The sequence below is a fragment of the Mycteria americana genome, chromosome 3 (assembly GCF_035582795.1).
Source record: "Mycteria americana isolate JAX WOST 10 ecotype Jacksonville Zoo and Gardens chromosome 3, USCA_MyAme_1.0, whole genome shotgun sequence".
Taxonomy (NCBI): domain Eukaryota; kingdom Metazoa; phylum Chordata; class Aves; order Ciconiiformes; family Ciconiidae; genus Mycteria; species Mycteria americana.
Genome location: NC_134367.1, coordinates 103,584,965 through 103,604,668, shown reverse-complemented (window position 1 = coordinate 103,604,668; position 19,704 = coordinate 103,584,965). Strand labels below are relative to the sequence as shown.

Below are 19,704 nucleotides of genomic sequence, written 5' to 3'. Positions count from 1 at the left end.
TCGGGTTCCGTGTGGAAAGAGTGAGGGGGCTCGGGTGCAAAGTTTGCTCGCCCAGCGCCTGCGGAGGGAGCGGCGGTGGCCGGGCCGCCGCGGCGGGGAAGGTGCCGCGCTCGCCCTCGGGGCTCCGCCGGGCCCGCGGGCCGCTCGCCGCGCCGACCGCCGGCTGCTCTCCTCTCTCGGGCCGGGCCGGCAGCCGCTGCCCCGGCGCGATGTGCGGGGGGATGGCGGCGAAGGGGCCGGGCGGGCCGCGGTGGTGGCAGAACCGGCGGGCGCGGCTGCTGTGCATGCTGGCGCTCACCTTCCTCTTCTTCGTGGTGGAGGTGGTGGTGAGCCGGGTCACGTCGTCGCTGGCCATGCTCTCCGACTCCTTCCACATGCTCTCCGATGTCATGGCCCTGGTCGTGGCACTGGTGGCCGTGCGCTTCGCCCAGCGCACCCGCGCCACCAAGAAGAACACCTTCGGGTGGGTGCGGGCCGAGGTGATGGGCGCCCTCGTCAACGCCGTCTTCCTCACCGCCCTCTGCTTCACCATCCTGCTGGAGGCCATCGAGCGCTTCACGGAGCCCCACGAGATCCAGCAGCCGCTGGTGGTCATCGGCGTGGGGGTGGCGGGACTCATCATCAACCTGCTGGGGCTCTGCCTCTTCAACCACCACGGTGTCGGGGGCCACGGCCATTCCCACGGCCACGGGCACTCGCACAGCGGCAGGCAGCACCCCCGCAGCAGCCCCAAGCCGGAGCAGCCACCCGGGGATGGGGAAGCTGCACTGCACCGGGAGGAGACCAGCACCTTGGTGGAGAACTGCAGCAGCTCCAACGGAGTCAGCCAGGAGAAGCTAGGTAAGTCCTGCAGCGCCTCTGTCCCGTCTCAGCATGGAGGTGTCAGGAAAGCAGGAGAGGTCCCTTCCCCGAGGAAGGTGGTGGGCATCCTGGTCCCACCTGGTGCTAGCTTCGTGGCGACCACCCGTCCTTCCTCCTGGGGAACAGGCAAGAAACTTCCTTAGCGGAGCTCTCGGGCACACGGCCGTTGCACCTCTACTTAACACCTGTCCTTCAAGTGCTAAAAGGAGTGCCCTAAGTTGTGTGTCTGTCTTGCAGACAGGTCAGGGTGTGAAACAGTCATACGGTAAAGCAGTTTGCCTTGGAAAAAGTTGGTGCTGGTAGGGAAGGCACATGACAAGTGTTTTTGCCTAGTGACAAAAGCTGTCACAAGACATTGCCCTAATGTCTTCTGAACTGGCTGCACATCAAATAGAGCACAGCTCAACACCTTAGTCCTGACAGCTGGATCTCTTGGTGGGGTCAGTTATTAGCTACCTGAGAAGCTAATCGCAATCTGGATGTAACATACTGAAGTATGTTCCATTGCAATAATGTTGTACTTCTTCGTGACATCCATATTAATAGGAGGAAGTCTTGGAAATTACCAGTCAGAACTGTGGAAGTCATGCAGTAGGCACTGAACCTGGAGCTCGCTGGTGTCAGAGTACATGCGTGGTTTCTTTGAATTAGTTTTCTTTAGCTTTCTAAAGCATGCACCTTCCCACTCACTTGCACATAGAGATAAATTTAAAATCTTCCCTTCCCAGTTGTGATCAAACTGTCTATTTTGTGGGAGGGAATTTCTTGGGTTATTTTTTTTAATGGATCCAGAAGCCTGGATAGTTTATTTTGAAGTCACTTGGTCGAAGCCAAGTACTGCGTGCTAGCAGAGTGAAAGGTGCGTAATTGCCGTTTCTCTCCTTTAATCATATAGCATCCCTGTTACCAGGAGGAAGGGGTTTCAGTCTTCAGAACCCATGCCTCTCTTTTATTTCCAGGGCACATCATGAGACCACTGTTTTATCTTAAATTGAGCTTTAATTTAGCAGAGTGAACTTTGCTACAGTTTCGGTTTTTCTGTGGTCAGAGGTTCCAATACACATTTGAGAAAGTTAGCAGTTTCCCTCTCCCTCCCTCCCTCCCTCCCTCCCTCTCTCTCTCTCTGGTGTTTTGACTCCATGTTAATTTTGAAAAGACAGGTTTTGCAAGAGGATAGGAAAGTTCCTCTGAATGTAGTACACCCTTTTCTTGACCACATAATAAGCTCTTAATGTTGGTTTAGTTCCAACAAAGGTATCCTAATAATTAGTTTCAAACAATGTAAAATTCCCTTAACCGTTGATCTGATAGATATCTTGGCATATGAATTGTTCTTGCATGGTGGAACATGGTGAAAAGTTGTGCTTTTAGCCAAGTTTTGGACTAGTTCTAGACTAAAAGATTAATTTATAGGATGGATTAAAATGTATACTGTTTTGAGCTAACTTGGCTGGAATTTCTCATGGATGTCCTTCTGGCAATAACAAATAATTTGTTGTGGGTATTTAGGTGGTAATAGGGCATAATTTTGGTCACGGTGAAACTTTGAAACAAGTTTGTATTTCCTTCTATGCCCTGTCATGATTATGTAATGGATGGAGTTATTCATAGTTTACCTATGGAAATGTTACAGGTAAAAGTGCTCAGAGACTTGTGAGAAGCTGTAAGATGTGTAGGTGAAGACTAGGGAAACGACTGAGAGTGGTACTATGCCTTCATTGGAAATTACAAAGAGGGGTAGACCCTGATTTCCTAAGGTAGAAGTAGAAAGCTAGCGACAGCCTTAGGGGCTAGTCCTGCACAGGTATCTTTGAGCATACACTTTATGTGAAGTTTATAGTTAGATTTAAATGAGCGGATTTCAAATGGACACATTTTAACCTTTTGCCATTAAAAAATCTCAAGACCTTTCTGGAACCATGTTTCCTGTTACCCACCCTTATAGATAGGTCTACTGACTTTCCAAATCCTCTTTTCTCCGAGTACGTGGTATGCAGCAGAGTGTCAGAAAAGTTCCTCTTTCCTTGCTGTCATCGTGGACCCTGAGGTCTGAACTCTGTAACCTGAGATATTTTCCTCTAATTTATTAGTTTCTCTGGAAAGTTACAGGTCCCATATTCCATAACTCTTAGAAGTTGTGTGGAAAATGTAGCTTGAGCTTTAGGACAGAAGCGTGATGCATGAGGTTATGAGCCTGGGGCTTGGAACTGACCCGCTCAGCCGCCTTTGTAGGAGGCCACCCCTTCTTCAGAGAGGAAAGAACTTGTAGACACTTTATGATTACAGAATCCCAGTCATGAGAGCAGAGTGGCAGAAGCTGCAGGTCATACTAACACGGTAATGTTTACAAAGCTTTGAACTGAATAACCATGAAAGCAGTAAGAGCTCCTTGTTTCAGATTGTCGGGCCAGTGGCCAGTGCCTGTTATATTTCTTTAACATTGGAAGTTTTCTGTCCAAAGAAGAACTTTTGAAGAAAAGTAGGAGGTTAATCATGTAAAATACTTTCAATTTTGAACATTGGAAGATGTTTTTCTTTCAAAAAACATTGTTTGTAATGATGTGTGCATTTATTCCTATATAGCTAGTTAGGAGTGGTAATATTGCAGGCAGTTTTGACAAAGGAGGGGACTAAAATGTTCATTTATGCATTGCACAGTCCATGACATATGGCTTGGGCACCAACAGCTATATGTACTCAACAGCTGTATGTCACCTAAAAAAAAAAAGTACTAAAAATACATTTTTTTATGCATTCTGAAATATAAATAACACTAGTTGATAGCCTCTGAGAGCTTCAGTGATAACTTACACTGTCCTTTAGTCAATACTGCTGATAAATTCTGTGTTTTAGACCTAAAAGCTCAGCTCATTGTATCTCACAGTTCTGCTGGCTCCTTGCGCCATCTCAGAAAAACTTCCTTTTCCTTGAATTCAAAAGTCTTTTGGAAATGAACTACTAAACCTGAGAAGAAGTTACTGTAAAGCAGTATCCATACAGCTTTTGAGCTTCCTGCCTCATAAATGTTAATATAAAATATTATATTAATATATAATTAATGTAATTAATATTAAGTCCTATGGTTTAAGAGAGATTTTAGCAATGTGATTAGCCTTCTGGCTTTTCAAAAGAGGGAAGAAATGTAAGTTACTTAGCTACTTAACCAGCTTTTTTATATATGCTCTGTAATTCTGCATTTCCTTTAAGAAATGAACAGTGAGTAGTCAAATGGTTAAACAGCTGGAAAACATGAAAAGTTTTTCAGTAGAATAAATTAAAATGCGGTCATCTTCATACTTTGCCACTCTACATCTTTAAGCTCCATGTAGAAACAATTGCCTTCTAGACTATTTAGATCACTTATTGGCACAACTGAATATTTGTCAGCCAGAGAAAATGTCGCTAAGTGTTATGGGTAGAGTTGCTTGCTTTTCAGTTGTGTACTCAATGTGGCAAGCTTAATGTTGGTTATTATTTTATATAGAATTATAGTAATGTGTAGTAATATAGCATGTGCCTAATGGTTTCACTGTTTTCTTGTCAGGTGATATGAAAGATGACATGACTGACCTACAAGTGAATGGGAGCGCTGGTCATTATCCTCTGGATGTAGAGGAGGTTGAAGAAGACTCTAGTGCGCAGCTTAACATGCGTGGAGTTTTTCTGCATGTTTTTGGAGATGCCTTAGGTTCAGTAATTGTGGTAGTGAATGCCTTGCTCTTTTATGGGTTGTGGAATCCATGCCCCAAAGATGGGCCCTGCTTTAATCCATGCGTCAATAATCATTGCATGGAAAACGCTACTTTATCCCAAACGCTTGGCAGAGCAAACAAGTCTGAGCAAGAGAGCATTACGGTGGCTGGTCCATGCTGGTTGCTATATTTAGATCCCGTCCTTTGTTTGATAATGGTTTGTATACTCCTTTACACAACTTACCCGTTACTTAGGGAGTCAGCCCTTATACTTCTCCAGACTGTGCCCAAACAAATAGATGTTCATTCTTTGAACTCAAAATTACGTACCCTTGAAGGAGTTGAAGCAGTCCATGAATTACACATTTGGCAGCTAGCAGGCAGTAGGATCATTGGCACTGCTCACATAAAGTGTCCTGACCCTTCCACATACATGATGGTGGCAAAGCGCATAAAAGAGATCTTTCATGACGAAGGGATTCACGCAACTACCATTCAGCCTGAGTTTGCCAGCGTTGGCTCTGAATCAGGGAGAGGGAAATGTGAGTTTCCTTGCAGGACTCAGTGTGCTTTGAAGCAGTGTTGCGGAACAGGAGAAGATAGTACTGCAAAGAAGACAGAAAAATCTTCGTCACTTAGTATTTCTTGTTCAGAAGTTGTCATTGAATTTCCGAAAACTAGGAGGACTAAGTCGGAGAGCATCCCTTCAGTTAAGCTAGAGGCAAACACCGATCAAAATGAGCAGTTTGAATCATCTTTGTAACTCCCTGAATGGTGCTACCTGAGTTTTGGTGACTTTGACAACAGCTATATTGCAAGAGGAAGAGACAGACATTTGAGATGCAATTTTGCCAAGTAGTGTAATTGCTGAAGTCCTTGTTCTTGTCATACTGCTAAATCTAGAATGCTTGTTTTAAAGAACATAATGTCACTGTCATGATACAATGTGTTTGTGTTGACTTTGTACTGAGACAGACAGAAAGTGCACCAATGCTGTAACAACTTCAGAAAACCAGTTTCAACATTTCAGCAGAAACACTTTTTGCTGTGCTTCAAATTAAAATATTTTTTCCAGTGAAAAGGTATTTGAGGGATAAGCATGTAGGAACTCAATTTGTGTTACAGATTTCTTGGACCTACTCTTTCCTTTAATATTTGATTTGTAGATATTTTAATATATTGTTTATTTAGAAGCCCTAAGGAAACCAAAGTTCATAGAACAGTTTTAAAGATATAACTACTTAAAACTGGAAACCACTTTGCAGTTCCACATATTTTTCGTAAACCTATATAATAATAAATGTGAAGGCTTTTCTAATGAATTTATCGTATAGCATATTTTAAAGAGAACATCATGTGATTGTTAGAAACTGTCCCCACTTTTTCTGGTAAGGTAGCGAGGTAATTAAAATCAACTGCTTGTGAAAATATCAGATGTGAAAGGGTTTTTTTCTATCAGAATGGAAGTTCAAGCTACTGTATACTGCTCTGTGATCAAGACGTGAGACTGACCGATAAAGTAACACATACTTTCATATTTTATTGATTTTCCGGTGTTTTTCCTTATTTCCACGTTGTGTCTGGTCATAAAAGTCTTTGAAGTTTAAAGAATCCTTGACTCACAGTGCTATGAATGAAGAGCTGGAGCTTCATTTTTAACTGATTCTCAGTTTACTAAGATAGAAGAATTAGTTATGTCAATAAGTGGTCTGTCAGGGAAAGTCTGCCAAGCACCGACAGTACAATTCGTGCTTTTAAGCATAGACAGTAGCCTCTGTAACAAGTAATTTGGTGGTGCATTTTGCTTGTAATTGAGTGTGTCTGGAAGCACTTGCAGTAACTGCAGTCCTGGTCCCCGCAGTGTCCTCAGGAGCCTTCCGCTGACTTTTGAGGAAGTGGGGCAGAGAGTAGGATTTCATTCACTGTATTTCACACTTTAAGATGTTGATGTATCACATAATTTCACTTATTAAGTATCTGAATCTATGGTTTAAAATGTTAACTCAGTTAATTGACAACTGGCTCTAAAGAAGCTGTTACAGTATGCTGCCAACTTACACCTTAACAGAGGAGAAACTGGTCTACGGACTCTGTGAATTTGGCAGAGACTAGATGAGAGTTGAAGATAAAACATACAAGAAGTCTAATCTAAAACCCTGACCCTTTCAATCTACCCTCAAGTTATGTTTGGGAAATAATGTCTTGTGATTTAATTGACTGCTCCTATGCTCAAAACTGGAAAACAGCTCAGATCTTCCATTGTTTGCTCTATGACTCTGGACATGATAAACACTCTGCCTCAGTTTCCCTGTCTTAAAATGGGGATAATACCTACCTCACAGGGGTGTTGTGAGGCTTAACTCTTGTGTGAAGAGCTCTGAGATCTGTTACTGGAGGGTACTGGAAGGAGTATAAGATATTAAATTACATGCCAATTTAATATCTTACTCTGTCTACAAATGTATTGCAATACCTAGGCACAACAGAGGGAACTGAGGATAGTTTTGGCCTTATGAAATTCTTTGATGCTGTGGTTTTCAGGTTTTTAACAGTATTTAAATGTAGATTTTTTTAAAAAAAGAATGTTTTGTTAGTGAAGGGAATGTAGCTTTGCCTCCGGATACAGAACACCTCGCTAGTTTGAATTTCTAATATGTGTCTCATATGATAATTGCTCCTAAACAGTTCAAAATAGTCTGCTGTTCGTCGGACCTGGATTCGCCCAGGTTGTGTCAGTGGTCTTACCCAACTTCTCAGCAGAGCGTTGCAGTCAACTCTCGATTATCCATGGGTGGATTACCAGTGTTGCATATGAACTGTGGAGTCTACAGGGCCAGACTAGCTCTGTATCGTATGCCAATGCGTTGGCCAAATGCTACGTGCCAAAGCATTGGAAAAGTAAAGGAGCTCAGTCCAGATTTGCACGAGCCCGCTCTCACAGGGTTTGTTAGCTTGCGTGCAGCGCAGCACCGTGCAGTTATTTTGCCTCTTGGCTGCTCAGATGCATCCACAGGAAGCTGCGGTGTGTGGATGGGTCGGTTCAGCTTTGCGCTAGCTTGGGGATGTTGGTGCTTCACAGCCATCAGCATCGCTCACCTTTTTCTGTGTTTATGCTTGTTGTATAGTCTCATAAACTAACTTAAGTATGTTAATATAGTATTTATATATGTTTTTGTTTTGTCTGAATTATCTTAACTCTTTCTCCTGTTACCTGTATATGATCTAGAGTTGACTGTTAAATGAGATCTTGTATGAGACTACATTTGCAAAATATGCTACCACTGCTAGTATACTACAAAGTATTAACCAGGTAAATTTTGAAATTAACAAAGTACTTTTTTTTTTTTTGAAATGTGTATCCTTGCTTTTTATGGTAAACTTTCACTAATTAATTTGCTCGCTAGTTTAAAATCAGTCTCAGTCATTAGTATGCATTATTGAGGTCCTGCTGTATATCACTAATGCGCCATAGAACTACTGCTCTTCAGTTTATTTTAGAAAAGAAACCAAGACAAACCATAGTAGCACTGAGAAGCCTGACTTACTTCTCTCCTGTTGCTCTTACGGAAAGAGAGCAACTATTAAGTCTTGACAGTTGCCACCATTGGTTAACAGTCTCAGTAAATGCATCTGAATAGATGGAGTTGTAGTCACTAATTCCATTGTAAGTATTTAATCTTTTTTTTGTGCCAGAAGTCATATTTTTCTATTTCTGTGTCCATTGCAGGCAATGGCTAGCTTAAAAGGCAAAAAGCTCTCCCCCACGTTATTTTTATTATCAGGACAGGATGCAGATGTGATGATGATGATGGGGGCAGAAGGGGGAGTTGCGTGGCCTCTCTGTTGAGTGCTGTGTTGCATGTGCAGCACCAGCTGGTGTTAATGGGGCCCTTTAGTCTCTTTAGCCCTTGATGGTAAATTCCCTGAAAGCATATAGTCAGGTCAAGGTGGTGGCTGTACAGCAGCAGGAACGCAATTTTTGTGTTTGTTCTGGCTGTATGAGACCCGACTGTCGCCTGCTAGCTTGCGGTATAGCTTGATTTTTTTTTTTTAACCTGATCTGTCTGTGGTTACACAGACTTGATTTGTTCTGAAGATCACAGTTCCAGAATACTGGGAGCATTCAAAAACACTGTGCAGTCTCCTTTTTTTTTTTTCCACAAAGCATGAAACTAGTGAATCTCATGTAAGTGAACACTGCAGTGGTGGGGAGCTAATTGTATTGTGTATCACATTCCTGAATTTTTAAAATAAAAAAATATGGAACACTGATTTTAAGGAAAAATATGTCTGTATTTCAGTGTCTAGATTGTTTATGCTTCTGATTAAATGTGTCGGAGATGTACCAGACATCATTGGGTGAAATATTTTACACTTAGTACATGTCTCATCCAGAAACATGCTATTTTAGACTCACTTCTTAGATTATATCTGCACCTAAGGGTGCAGTGCAGAACTAATTCAGACACTGAGTGGGCTAGCCACAGTACTGTGAAGCTTTACTTTTTAGCAAAGTAAATTGCTTCTGTGGACCCCCTTACAATTTTAGCTCGATTGCTTTCAACATCCACTCTAGACTTTTGGTAATATCTGTTATTGCTGCATCATGGTGTTTGGTACGGACATACACATAGTTATGTAAAAGACAAAACTAGCCCCGACTTGTGACTCCCCAAAAGTCATGGCAAGGGCTCAGTCCTGTAAATTTCTCTATTTGTGAATAGTTTCATCAGGCTGACGAGTAGTTACTTGCATGCAAGGAATTACTTGCAGCAGTGAGTCCAAAGCTTCTGCCAGTAGAGCCTGGCTTTTGAAGAACAACTGAAAGCACCTCAATTTTATGGGTGTATTAAAATCAGGAGTCCTGTGGTGTTTCTAAATTTGCTGCAGAAATACTATCAGTTTGTTATAATTCCAGGATTTATTCCTTTTCCCCATTCTCCAAAAAGAAAGAAAAAAAGCCCACTGAGTGTCCTAAGACTTGTTAACAAGTTTAGCTAAACTGACATTGCTGTTTGCTTCTGAAATTGGGCCATCTGAATTTATTAAACACTGCCTAGTGGGGTTTGGGGAGGAGGGATAAAGATTCTTGCCATTCTCCTTCCCCTGCCCCCTGCTTTGACTGCACTTTTCTAATCTCTTCAGCTATGGAGAGACCAGGGGGAAAGGAGGGGGTGAATTTTGTAGCTAGATGTTCCGAGTTCCACGTGGGGGGAATGGGAGGTACTGCTACCTATATTTAAAAGCATATAAATATGCTCTTGACTATTTTAGTTTCATAGCATAGCCTCAGTTACACCCTTTTTAGGTATGCATTTAAGTTGTTCAGCTCTGTAGTAACTTTGTTTTTTCTTTCTCTGCTGGATGGAAAGAGGTGGATGCTCCATTTGCCTGAGCTAAAGGCAGTCTTGACAATTTTCCAAATCAAACGTAGCTTTGCCGATAACAGGTCTGATTATTCCTTATGACCTTTGCTTTGTGTGGTTAGCTGCCTGTGAGGTACAGTACCATGTTTTAGCATGCTCACAGTTATATCTTTTTGCATTCACCATGTTATCTAAGTAGTTGAAGAGCAAAACCATGATCCTGAAAAATACGTCATCTATATGTCTCCAAAAAGCACATGGGATTAATTTGGCTTCTTTTTTTTCACGTCCTGGATCCTGTTTCTGAGCAGTGTTAAAATATAATTGGTGTAGCTAGTGTTCATTGATGATATTTATTTTTGCCTTCTTTTAAAATAAATAATAATGGGGGGGGGGGGGGGGGGTGTATTAAGTATTAAAGTCCTGAGAAAATAAATGGAGCTCTTGAATGTCAAATACTTTTAGTTGGGATTTCTTTCTCAGGTCAGTTCCTAGGAAGAAATTTAACTAGTAGAAATGCACTTTCACCATCTCCCAGAACCTCAGAAACAAGTACAAAGAGCACAAGGAGAAGAGGAGGTTCATAAATGGGTTGTAAAGTGGTGGCCTCCAACTGCCTGGATTCCAGGTGCAATTAAAAGAATAGTTGCTCAGTTCTAGTATCATGTGAAGAGTTAATTATGCAAAATGCGTTTTTCTCCCTGCATTTTTTTCCAAAGAAAAACAGCCTTTGAAAAGAATAAAAAAATCTTCCTGTCCTGTTAATTGGCCGTGGTTAAATATCTAATAGATGGGTCAATAAGGTAGGCTTCCTTATAGAAGTCTGTACTGTTTTATTTAATGTCTTTGGAAGATAGCTACTTTAGAGCAGAAGGTGCTTTGGTGTTTTTCAGCTTCATTTGTTTCCATTCAGAAACACTGCAGTTTGTAAAGTTTGTTGGGAGAAAAGTCCTGACTGCAGGAGAAGCTACAGCTGCCAGCAATAATACTGAGGAGGGCAGGATCGTTATTAATACCTGCCTTGAGCTGTTCATGAGCTTGCAGTGATGAGTTCATTTTGGAGCCCTTCACGGGTGCAGCTTCAGCAGCTGCTTTTTTCTGCTTCAAGAGGGAGAAGTGATTCCATATTACTAGTTAGATATGCAGGAGGGTATGTTTGGTTGTACTATAAGCATTGCGCATGAGCTTGAGTTCTGCCATTTTCCAAAGCTCCTGCTACCTCATCATGAAAAGATGTGATTTAAACTTAATATGAACATCCTTTATGAGACATGCCAGTGTGGGAATTCTTAATTAATAGGATTAATAGGGAAGGGAAGCTTCAGGTCTATCACTTACTTTTGCTTTTACACGTACATTTAGCCATGCCATTCCTAGACTTCCTACCCCAGATGGTTGCCTGACCACCTCAAGGACCAGCTCCCAGAACAACTCCTTCTTGCTGCTTTTGCATCGGAGGAGCTGATGCCCTAGGGGAAGGGCAGGATGGGAGTGAAGCTGTGAAGGCGAGCACTTTCAGCAGGAACCTTCTCCTCAGTCTGATCCGTGCTAGCATCCCAAACCTGGCATGAAACCCTTGCCACCGAAACTTTGGTTAGCATTTATATATACATATTTTGTGTAATCTTTTCTTTTTTTCGTGACAATCAACACACACTTTAAAGTAGTGCTCAGGCCAAATTGTAATCCCCCCTCCTGTCACCCAAGCTCCATTTCTAGTCACAGCGTTGGTAGACATCCCAGCATTTCCCTCGCACCAGCTAGCACAGCTAAGAATAGCCGTGGCGATGCTGTGGAACAGGATGTGCAACCTGCTGGGTTTCCTGCGTTTGTGCTTGTGTTGCTGCCCTGGGCTGAAGCCTGTCCTCCTCCGTCTTCCCTGCTAGCGCTGCTGGACTTGCTAGGTGAATTTGTTAGATTTAATTTGTTAGATAAGGTTTGCTGTGGGTTGACCTACACTTGTTTCAGTTGCATTCTGCAGTATAGGCAATTGCATTCTGCAGTAGAGGCAAACCCTCAGCTGAGTGAGATATTTACTTGCTGCCAGTCTTTCTTGCTTCAGAGTATGGCTGCCAAGCGTAAGCGGTTGCTGCTGGCCCACCACAGACAGTAGCAGATGAGGGCTGCAGACCTGGATTCAGCTTTGCTGGTTGGTTTGATGTTACCGTGTCATCCATCCTTCTAGCTGAGGGTGCAGCTCAGCAGGTGTGTGCAGCGAGTACAGCACGGTGAGTCTCAGCAGATAACTAGGTCATTGGCGCTTACCTGATCTTGGTGCTCATACCCTAGTTTAGGAGTGAACAACACTCCCACAGATAAATGCTGCACGTATTGCTAGACCCTCGAGGTTTTTGCATTAGGCAGTGTTCGCTGGAGACACAGCCCGTCATTCTTGTCCTGGGGTGCTCTAGGACTCTCTCCCAGTCAGTTGCAGACAAGCTCATTTTCCCTTGAGAAAGGGATTATGTGAATTAGCAAAATTTGGGCGATAATTTTCACTTGTATTTTTGTGGCCACGTGGGAAGGTTCTGACCCAAATGGATGGGGGTGATTCTGTGTGCTTCCAGCTGAGTGTAAGGAGGGGTTGGGTTAAAATACCAGGTAAAACCTAGGCTCAAGCAGTTCATCTTCTAAATATCCATAGTGGCAGAGGTCTTAGCCTTTTATGTCATGCTGTTTTGGAGGGATTTGCTCTTCTCACATTGCTGTTCAAAAAAAAGAAAGGAAGAATTGTGTTTAATTATCACAAGAATTATTGGCCAGCCTTGGTAGCTGTGTTTCCCGTTTGTCTGAAAATCTCCCTGCATACAGTAGATGCACAGTAGAGACGCTGATGAGTTAGTCAGCAAGCTATCGCTGAAAGGGAGGTGTTTGGTACATATGCTTCAGCTTGCAAGTGGAATGACACTTGGCACCATAATGTCCCAGTTATCTTTTTTTTGAAGGAGTAGGAAAACTACAGAACTAAATATTGAGTCAAGCTGCGTGGGCAGAGCTCCCTTGTCAGGACCACCTTGACGTCACGGTCGCAGCGTGACATTGCTAGCCGTATGTGAAAAGCTCAGAGCATCACCCAAGCTGTGTATGTTATTCAAAACCTCAGTAATGGTTGCTGAAAACGTGCATAGGTTTTTTTTCCTTAACATATCCAGAGAAGTTTAGCCACGCAGCTTAAACATCTCACTAGCAATTTAGAAGATGAGCTGGAAGGCTTTAGACCGTGGTGTGTAATTCACCTGCGTTGCAACAGTGTGTGCTGCTCTGGAAAAAAATGTGCCGTTGAACCCAGAGTTTGAATGCCATTGCCCTTGTGTGCCCTTTCTAAAAGTATCTACGAAAACGAGGTAATGTCAAAATAATGTTTCTCTACTGAAAGCTGTTTGGATACTGAAGTCTACAGCTTCTGCAGTAGCCTTCTGTCAGCAAAAGGCTGTCTGGCTCGCTTGCAGCGCTCCTGATCACAGATGCATCGCAAGGCCAGCATCTGCGGTGCTCTTAATTGCTGGCCTCTGCCCGGACAGTTATCTTAGCTATTACTGCATGTTTGGGAGTTTCGCAACAATTAACGCGACATGGAAAAAGAAAGGGACAGGCACTGGAGTTCTTTAGATTTTTTAAGAATGGAAAATTTGATCTGCGAGATTTTTGCCAAAACTTCTTTCAGCTCTGGTGGTATCAGGAAGGCAGGTCACTTCTCCCGGGGTGGTCACTCTGGTTAGCGGAGAGCAAATGAAGTATAGCATCAGTGGAGAAAGATGAGTAACGGAGCGTGTATGGGTTTTGCTTTTGGACTCATTGTAATTTTTTTTCACCCTGCAGCTGTTTTGGTGAGGGTAATGATGTTCTTTGGTCTTCCTCTATAGCTCTGCAGTGCTTAACAGCTTATTACTGTGAGACCTACATGTGATGTCTGTGGAAACCAAAGTCAGTGAAAGACGTGGAAAAAAATGCTTAAACAGATCACAGCTGAAACAGAGACCTCAATCTTTCCGAGACTGAGAAGGTAGCCAGCACAACCTCAGCTGTTCCATCAGGAAAGGATAGTGTGAAGTACCAAGCTTAGCACACTGCTATAAAAATGGTGTAGAAAATCAGGTAACAGTAGTTTTGTTTCACACCTGAGCATACGGGAAGTAGCCTATATTAAGAGACTGCAGCTTGGCAAAAGTAATGTCTTTGCATGGAGGCTTCGTTGCTGGCAATGGTTAAAATCCTGATAGAGCAGTATTTCTCCAAATGACTTAAGGTAAAATCAAACGTAGAGGGTCCTTATGCAATATGGAGTTCCCCTTTTGAAACAGCGGTTTGGAGAGAAAAAGTCATTGGTCTAGGCTAGGACAAAAATTGCTTAAACAAGATAAACAAGGGTGGACTGCTGCCATCTTTCTCTTCCCCTTTATCTCTAAACCTTAACCTTAAATTACAAATCTGAGGTTAACGCAGTGCAGTGCATCTGCAACTACTGAAACCAGCTACATTTTAATAGATCTTATTTATTTCGATGACGATGAAGCTTTGAAAGTTCCTCTAGGTAACAGAAATATATTTCTATGCTTTTAAAGTTCAAATGCAAGTATTTTTTAATATTACTAAGAATATTTTCAAATTAAATAATTAGTCCTCCTGATAAAGTGTTTCATAATCAACAAGAAAATGATTTACGAATTCTCTATCCTTGTTTCTAATCCAAGTAGTTCACAGAGCATAGAAATAAACTTCATTTTCAAAAGCCTGTCCAATTTTCGTGGGCATGGTATTTTTTAAATATCAGCTAGAAAGAAAGGAGGTTTCAGTCATAAAATTTGAGCTAACTACACAATCTTGGTAGCAGGTCACTCGCCACTAACAAGTACTTTAGCACTGCGCAGAGCTCTGAGTGGCTGTAAAGCATGTGGTGAGAACAGGGACCACAGCAATAAAATAGGGTGGAAAAATCTTTGCTTGAGCTTCATCAAAGAAGAAACTACTTCAGTGATACGTAAGAAAAGGTATCTGCTCCTAAGTTGCATTTTTGCTTGTATTATACATAGCATCCTGCAAAACTAACCCTTCAAGATACTGGTTATGTGATGATGACTTTATTCCAGAAATACCAGATTAGGTCCTGTCCAGTGCAATGGTGTATCCAGGCAGTGCGAGTATGGTAGGGAAGAGTGGAGAGCATGATAGATGCATTTCTGGGCTGTACATCACTCAGCTACTCCTTGGAGTATGTGCATTCCTTCTTTTAAATAATGTGAAAGTGTGTTTGGGGTTTTACCCAAATCTGATCATCCTGGTTTTCAAACAACTTTGTTCTGACAGGTTCTTTTTGAAGGAGAATGTCTTAACCAAATTGGCTTGAGTGCCTTGCCACGACAATGCCTTCAGGTGCCACGTGCCAGCTGGCGGAGCCAGTGACACTGTATTTTCCTGTGCTCAGTAAGAATGAAAGACGCTGAACCAAGTCACGTACCGGATGGAGAGTATTAAAGACCTGGAAATGTGGAAGGATGTGCTGAAGATGAGGCTAGATTAATTCTCAACACTTTTAACCTTTGTTAAGAAAGGTTGGTTTTTCTTTCTGTAAATGTGATTACTCCCAAACAGAGCCGCTCATATTTAGAGGAAGAAAAGCTTAAGATTCACTGAAATTTCACCGAGGTGCTTTTTGGTAGGTCTAAGCTGTTTACCGAGTAAATTGGGTAGGATGGTAATGGGTGTTACAGAACCCCTTAGAGCATGTTTTCCATCTCCTAGCATCTGTGATAAGTAGATTATAAATATAAGAGCCTGCCCTGGTACAGTGTTGGGAATTCTGACAGAGGAGGAAAGCGCTCTCTGTTCATAGCGCACATGGGGCTCTGACCTCTGTCATGCTTTTCATCATCAAATGTCGCTAGGTAGTGTTTAAAGAAATATGAAGTACTCTCCGAGACTAGAAAATGTGACTGCTTACTTCGTAGTAACCGTGGTTCTCTGAGTGGTCTCATTTGTCTCCATATGGACTTCAGTTTCCCCAAAAAGCTAAAATTTCTGTTTAAGGATGACCTCGGAAATAGGGATGGGAGGCAGCTTGTAGAAATCTCGTGGGCATCCAGCAGGACTACAGCCGTGCTAGGGAAAGAAGCCATGCTCCCTTCGACTGCACCCCAAGGAGACCCAGCCTGAGGGCTGGAAGACGCCCTGGGAGAACCCTTCCCCTGGAAGAAGCCCAGCTTGCCACTGGTTAATCCCTGCTGTACTGCACCGGTTTTGGGGCCATAGCACACAGGAGAAGCGAGGGCATCGCTGCCCTGAGCTGGGACATGTGCGGGCCAGATAACCTGTGCTCTGAGCAACTCCTGTCGCAAAACACCCATCTAACGATAAATGCCCATACAGCGCTGTCCCTCGTTTAAAACTCTCACTCTCTGTAGGGTAAAGGCCTCCAGATCAAGGCTATGCATGGCGTAGGTGTAAAGGGAGCGATGGGCTGGTGGAAATGGCACCACCAGTGATGTAGCAACTCCGATACGGGGCTACTAGTCCAGTTGTTCCTGGGTTTAACGCCGCTGCTGAGTTTAGATCTGATGAATGAGTCTCGAAACTCAATTTATGCAGAAATGACTGCTTAAACCTGGTTACTTCTTTCCTTGTGCAGGTGGCTTTTCTAGGTTGTCCACTTCTTCCACAATGACCTCTAGGCACTGCTTGGGCAGGGGCTGTCCCCTCCCAGCATAGCACTCAGCACGCGGGTAGGTATCCTCCAGGCAGGGCTGCTGGACGCTTCCTAATCCGGTAATGGGGAAAAACACCCACCACGAGAGAGTTTGCAGCGCTTCACTAAATAAGAAATAGATACTAAAGCCTCCAGGACTTTGGAATCACATGGACACTGACTTTTCATGCAATGCTATATAGTGTTTAGGTAAAAGGTTAAAACTATACTTACTCTAAAATAAACCTATACCGTAACATGGAGGCAGAAAGACAGAATTAGTACTGCTTCCTTCTTTAATAGGAGTCAAGCTGAGATGGAGAAGGAGAGTTTATAAATGTTTTCTGTTTAGTTTTTTTCCTTTCACACTTTGCATGACTCCTTGTTAGAAGGCTGGAAACAGACTTCTGTTAACTTTCGGTTATTAAAAAACCAAAGAGCAGTCTTGGAAAGAAATTGGGGTCTGAGAACACAGCAGGGTAATGGGAAACTTAATAAATATCCTGTTGTTATAACATCTGTCATTTTAGCATTAACAAGCTCATGACTTTAGCTGTTGTATGATCACAGCTCCACTCTGCAGATTAAGGGAAAGGCTGTTAGACCTTTTAAGTAAAAGCTTTCTGCACGGCAGGATGCTTTAACCTCTTGTATCCTGAAGCCATTTAGCTAAAGCAACCTGAAAGTGATACTGAGACAGACTCCTGTGCGGGTCAATTAGGAGGGATACAGAAGCAGTTAGGCTCAAGGGTTTTCCTCATTTTGTTCTCTTTGATGTCCAGAAGAGCCAGAAAAAAACAAAACCCCAAAACAAAACCAAAATAATGTGAGTTGGTTTGGTTTGGGGTTTTTTTTAAATTTTGATTTGGCCATACTTTGGTTCTTTTAAAGGTTGTAGAGAGGAGATTTATGAGACTGTCTTATTAAATGAATAAACATCACTGGAGCAAAACTATGGTAGATGTCCATTGCTTTTAAGGCCGTAAATGTATACCAACCGCAAACACAGAGTGGTATTTTTGTTCATTTAAAACAGGCCTATGTAAGGACCAGAACAACTGTACAAATACTGAACTCCATACAGTGTCTCTCGCCACCTGTTTCTGTGATTTCTTTAGCCTGTTGACTCATATTTTTCTTTTCTGGAACCTAAGGAAAATGCCTGCCACGCTGAAAATGCTCCTGGTTTGGGTTTAATCTCAGACAAAGTTAATCCAAAGCAGTTCCATGGTGATAATGTTTCTGACTTCTTTATTTTTTGCTTTTATGTGTCAGGTGGTGAAATGGGAGCCCTCCATGAACCGTATGCAGCCAGTGCTGCAAAGAGACAACAAACATCGCTCCCCTGGTACACGGCTTCTTATGCAGGGAGGAGCAGAGGGGCTGAAAGAAAGAGGTTGTCTTGGTGCTCAGGAGAAGTCGGTAGCACGTCGGGTGCAAGCAAGAGCTGTGGTTTTAGAAGAGACCTATAGCCACCTTGTCCCAGAGCGCTCCGTTGTCCTCTGTCATTGTCCTCTGTCATTGTCCTCCCGCGGGGCGGGGAAGCACCATGCCCAGCTCACAGCTGCCTCCAGGACCGGTGTCAGTCTGCAGAAGTATCGCTGGACCATGTCTCATAGGATGTGAGGACAAACCACCATGTTCACATGCTGCTGAGATGCTTCTGAAAAGCCCAGAGGCATCAGTTTGCACTCCCAAGTGCTTCCAAGCCCCTGTGTACTTTAGGAGCCTACATCCCAAGTGATTTTTCACAGAATTTAGGCTCCTTAATGTGTTTGGCATGTTAAGGCTTCTTAAAGCACGTTTGTTTGTTTTAAACAGGATTGAGATTGTCTTGGAAATGCTACTATTCTGTTTTGGGAAAAAAAATCTTACGAATGAGTAAGGCCAGATGTGCAGAAGAGATGCTACCTTGCATGGCATGACTGGAAAGCACAGACGTGATGTGGAGCACACAAAGCCCTTGCTCAGGTCACTAATAAGCAGCTGGTTTACTTTGTCTGCTTTCAAGTTCTATTCCTTTGAATGACGTTAATGACAAAAATGACATAAAATTCCATTTAATGACATAAAAGAGCAGGAATCGACATCCTCCTCCCAGATTTTGAAAATACCAGCACACGCATTTCAGTAGCTGGTGGTGGTTTCACTGCAGTGACAGACTCGGGGGCGATGGACTTTTTGTTTTTGTAAAATGCTTTAACTTCCTGAAATAGTTAAAAAAACCACCTGACTCCAAACCACTTTTCATTTTGAAATACTTTTCCCTTTTGTAAGTGAAATTACAAGTTCAAATTCTCGCAATGTTTTGAGCAGAACAAAACATTTGGACCCCAGTAGCTTTTGCTAAAGACTTTCAGAGCTGCTAACATCTAGAAAATCAGTTATTTGCACGGGGCTAATTAGAACCCGTCGAAGAATGAGAGAAATGGATCCAAACAATGCAGTTCAACAGTAGCACTAAGATCTTGCAATTAAACTGTGCTGTTGGATTATGCATATTAGCATATGAATTACTCTTTAAATGATAAATGTTGAACCAAATAATTATCTAAAGCTTCTGGGAAGGGATAATCAGTAAGGTTAGCCTGGCAAAATACAATGCTTTTCTTTTGCGAAATACAAATAGAAGTACAGCTTGCTGAAAACACAACAAATGGTTCCCTGCGACTGAATTGCCAGGTTAAGCCGCATTTCTTCTTTTTGAAATACGGGTGGCACCTTATGCTTTTTTTTCCCTTTAAAACCAGGCAAAAATTAGAATAATCAAAACCTTGAGGAATGCCTACCAGACCTCCAGAGACCGGCTGCAAAAACCTACAGAGGTGCTAATTTACGTCCTTCTCGCTCCTGCAAAGAAGGTACTGGGAAGCTCAGAGGCCGGCTGCATGGCGGGGAGCGTGGCTGCGTGGGGATGTTGCTCTCCGTTTGATGCCAGCATGAGCCAGTGCAGCCTTGCTGCTGTGCCTGGGCTTGCGGGAGCCAGCTGTGGGCTGCACCACTGCAATCCTCGTGCATGGCTGCAGTCACCATGCGCTACTGCAATCCTTGCGCACCACTGCAATCCTTGTGCGTGGCTGCGATCCTCATGGATGGCTGCAATCAC

General features: G+C 42.9%; 1 protein-coding gene across 1 annotated transcript; it reads left to right on the top strand.

Moving 5' to 3' along the window:
• The first annotated feature begins 20 nt into the window (after nucleotides 1–20).
• On the top strand, nucleotides 21–8,825 carry SLC30A1 (solute carrier family 30 member 1). The gene is made up of 2 exons (XM_075496374.1): nucleotides 21–840; nucleotides 4,406–8,825. The coding sequence occupies exons 1-2, from the start codon at nucleotides 210–212 to the stop codon at nucleotides 5,314–5,316; spliced, it is 1,542 nt and encodes a 513-aa protein (XP_075352489.1). The 5' UTR covers nucleotides 21–209; the 3' UTR covers nucleotides 5,317–8,825.
• The last annotated feature ends 10,879 nt before the right edge of the window (nucleotides 8,826–19,704 follow it).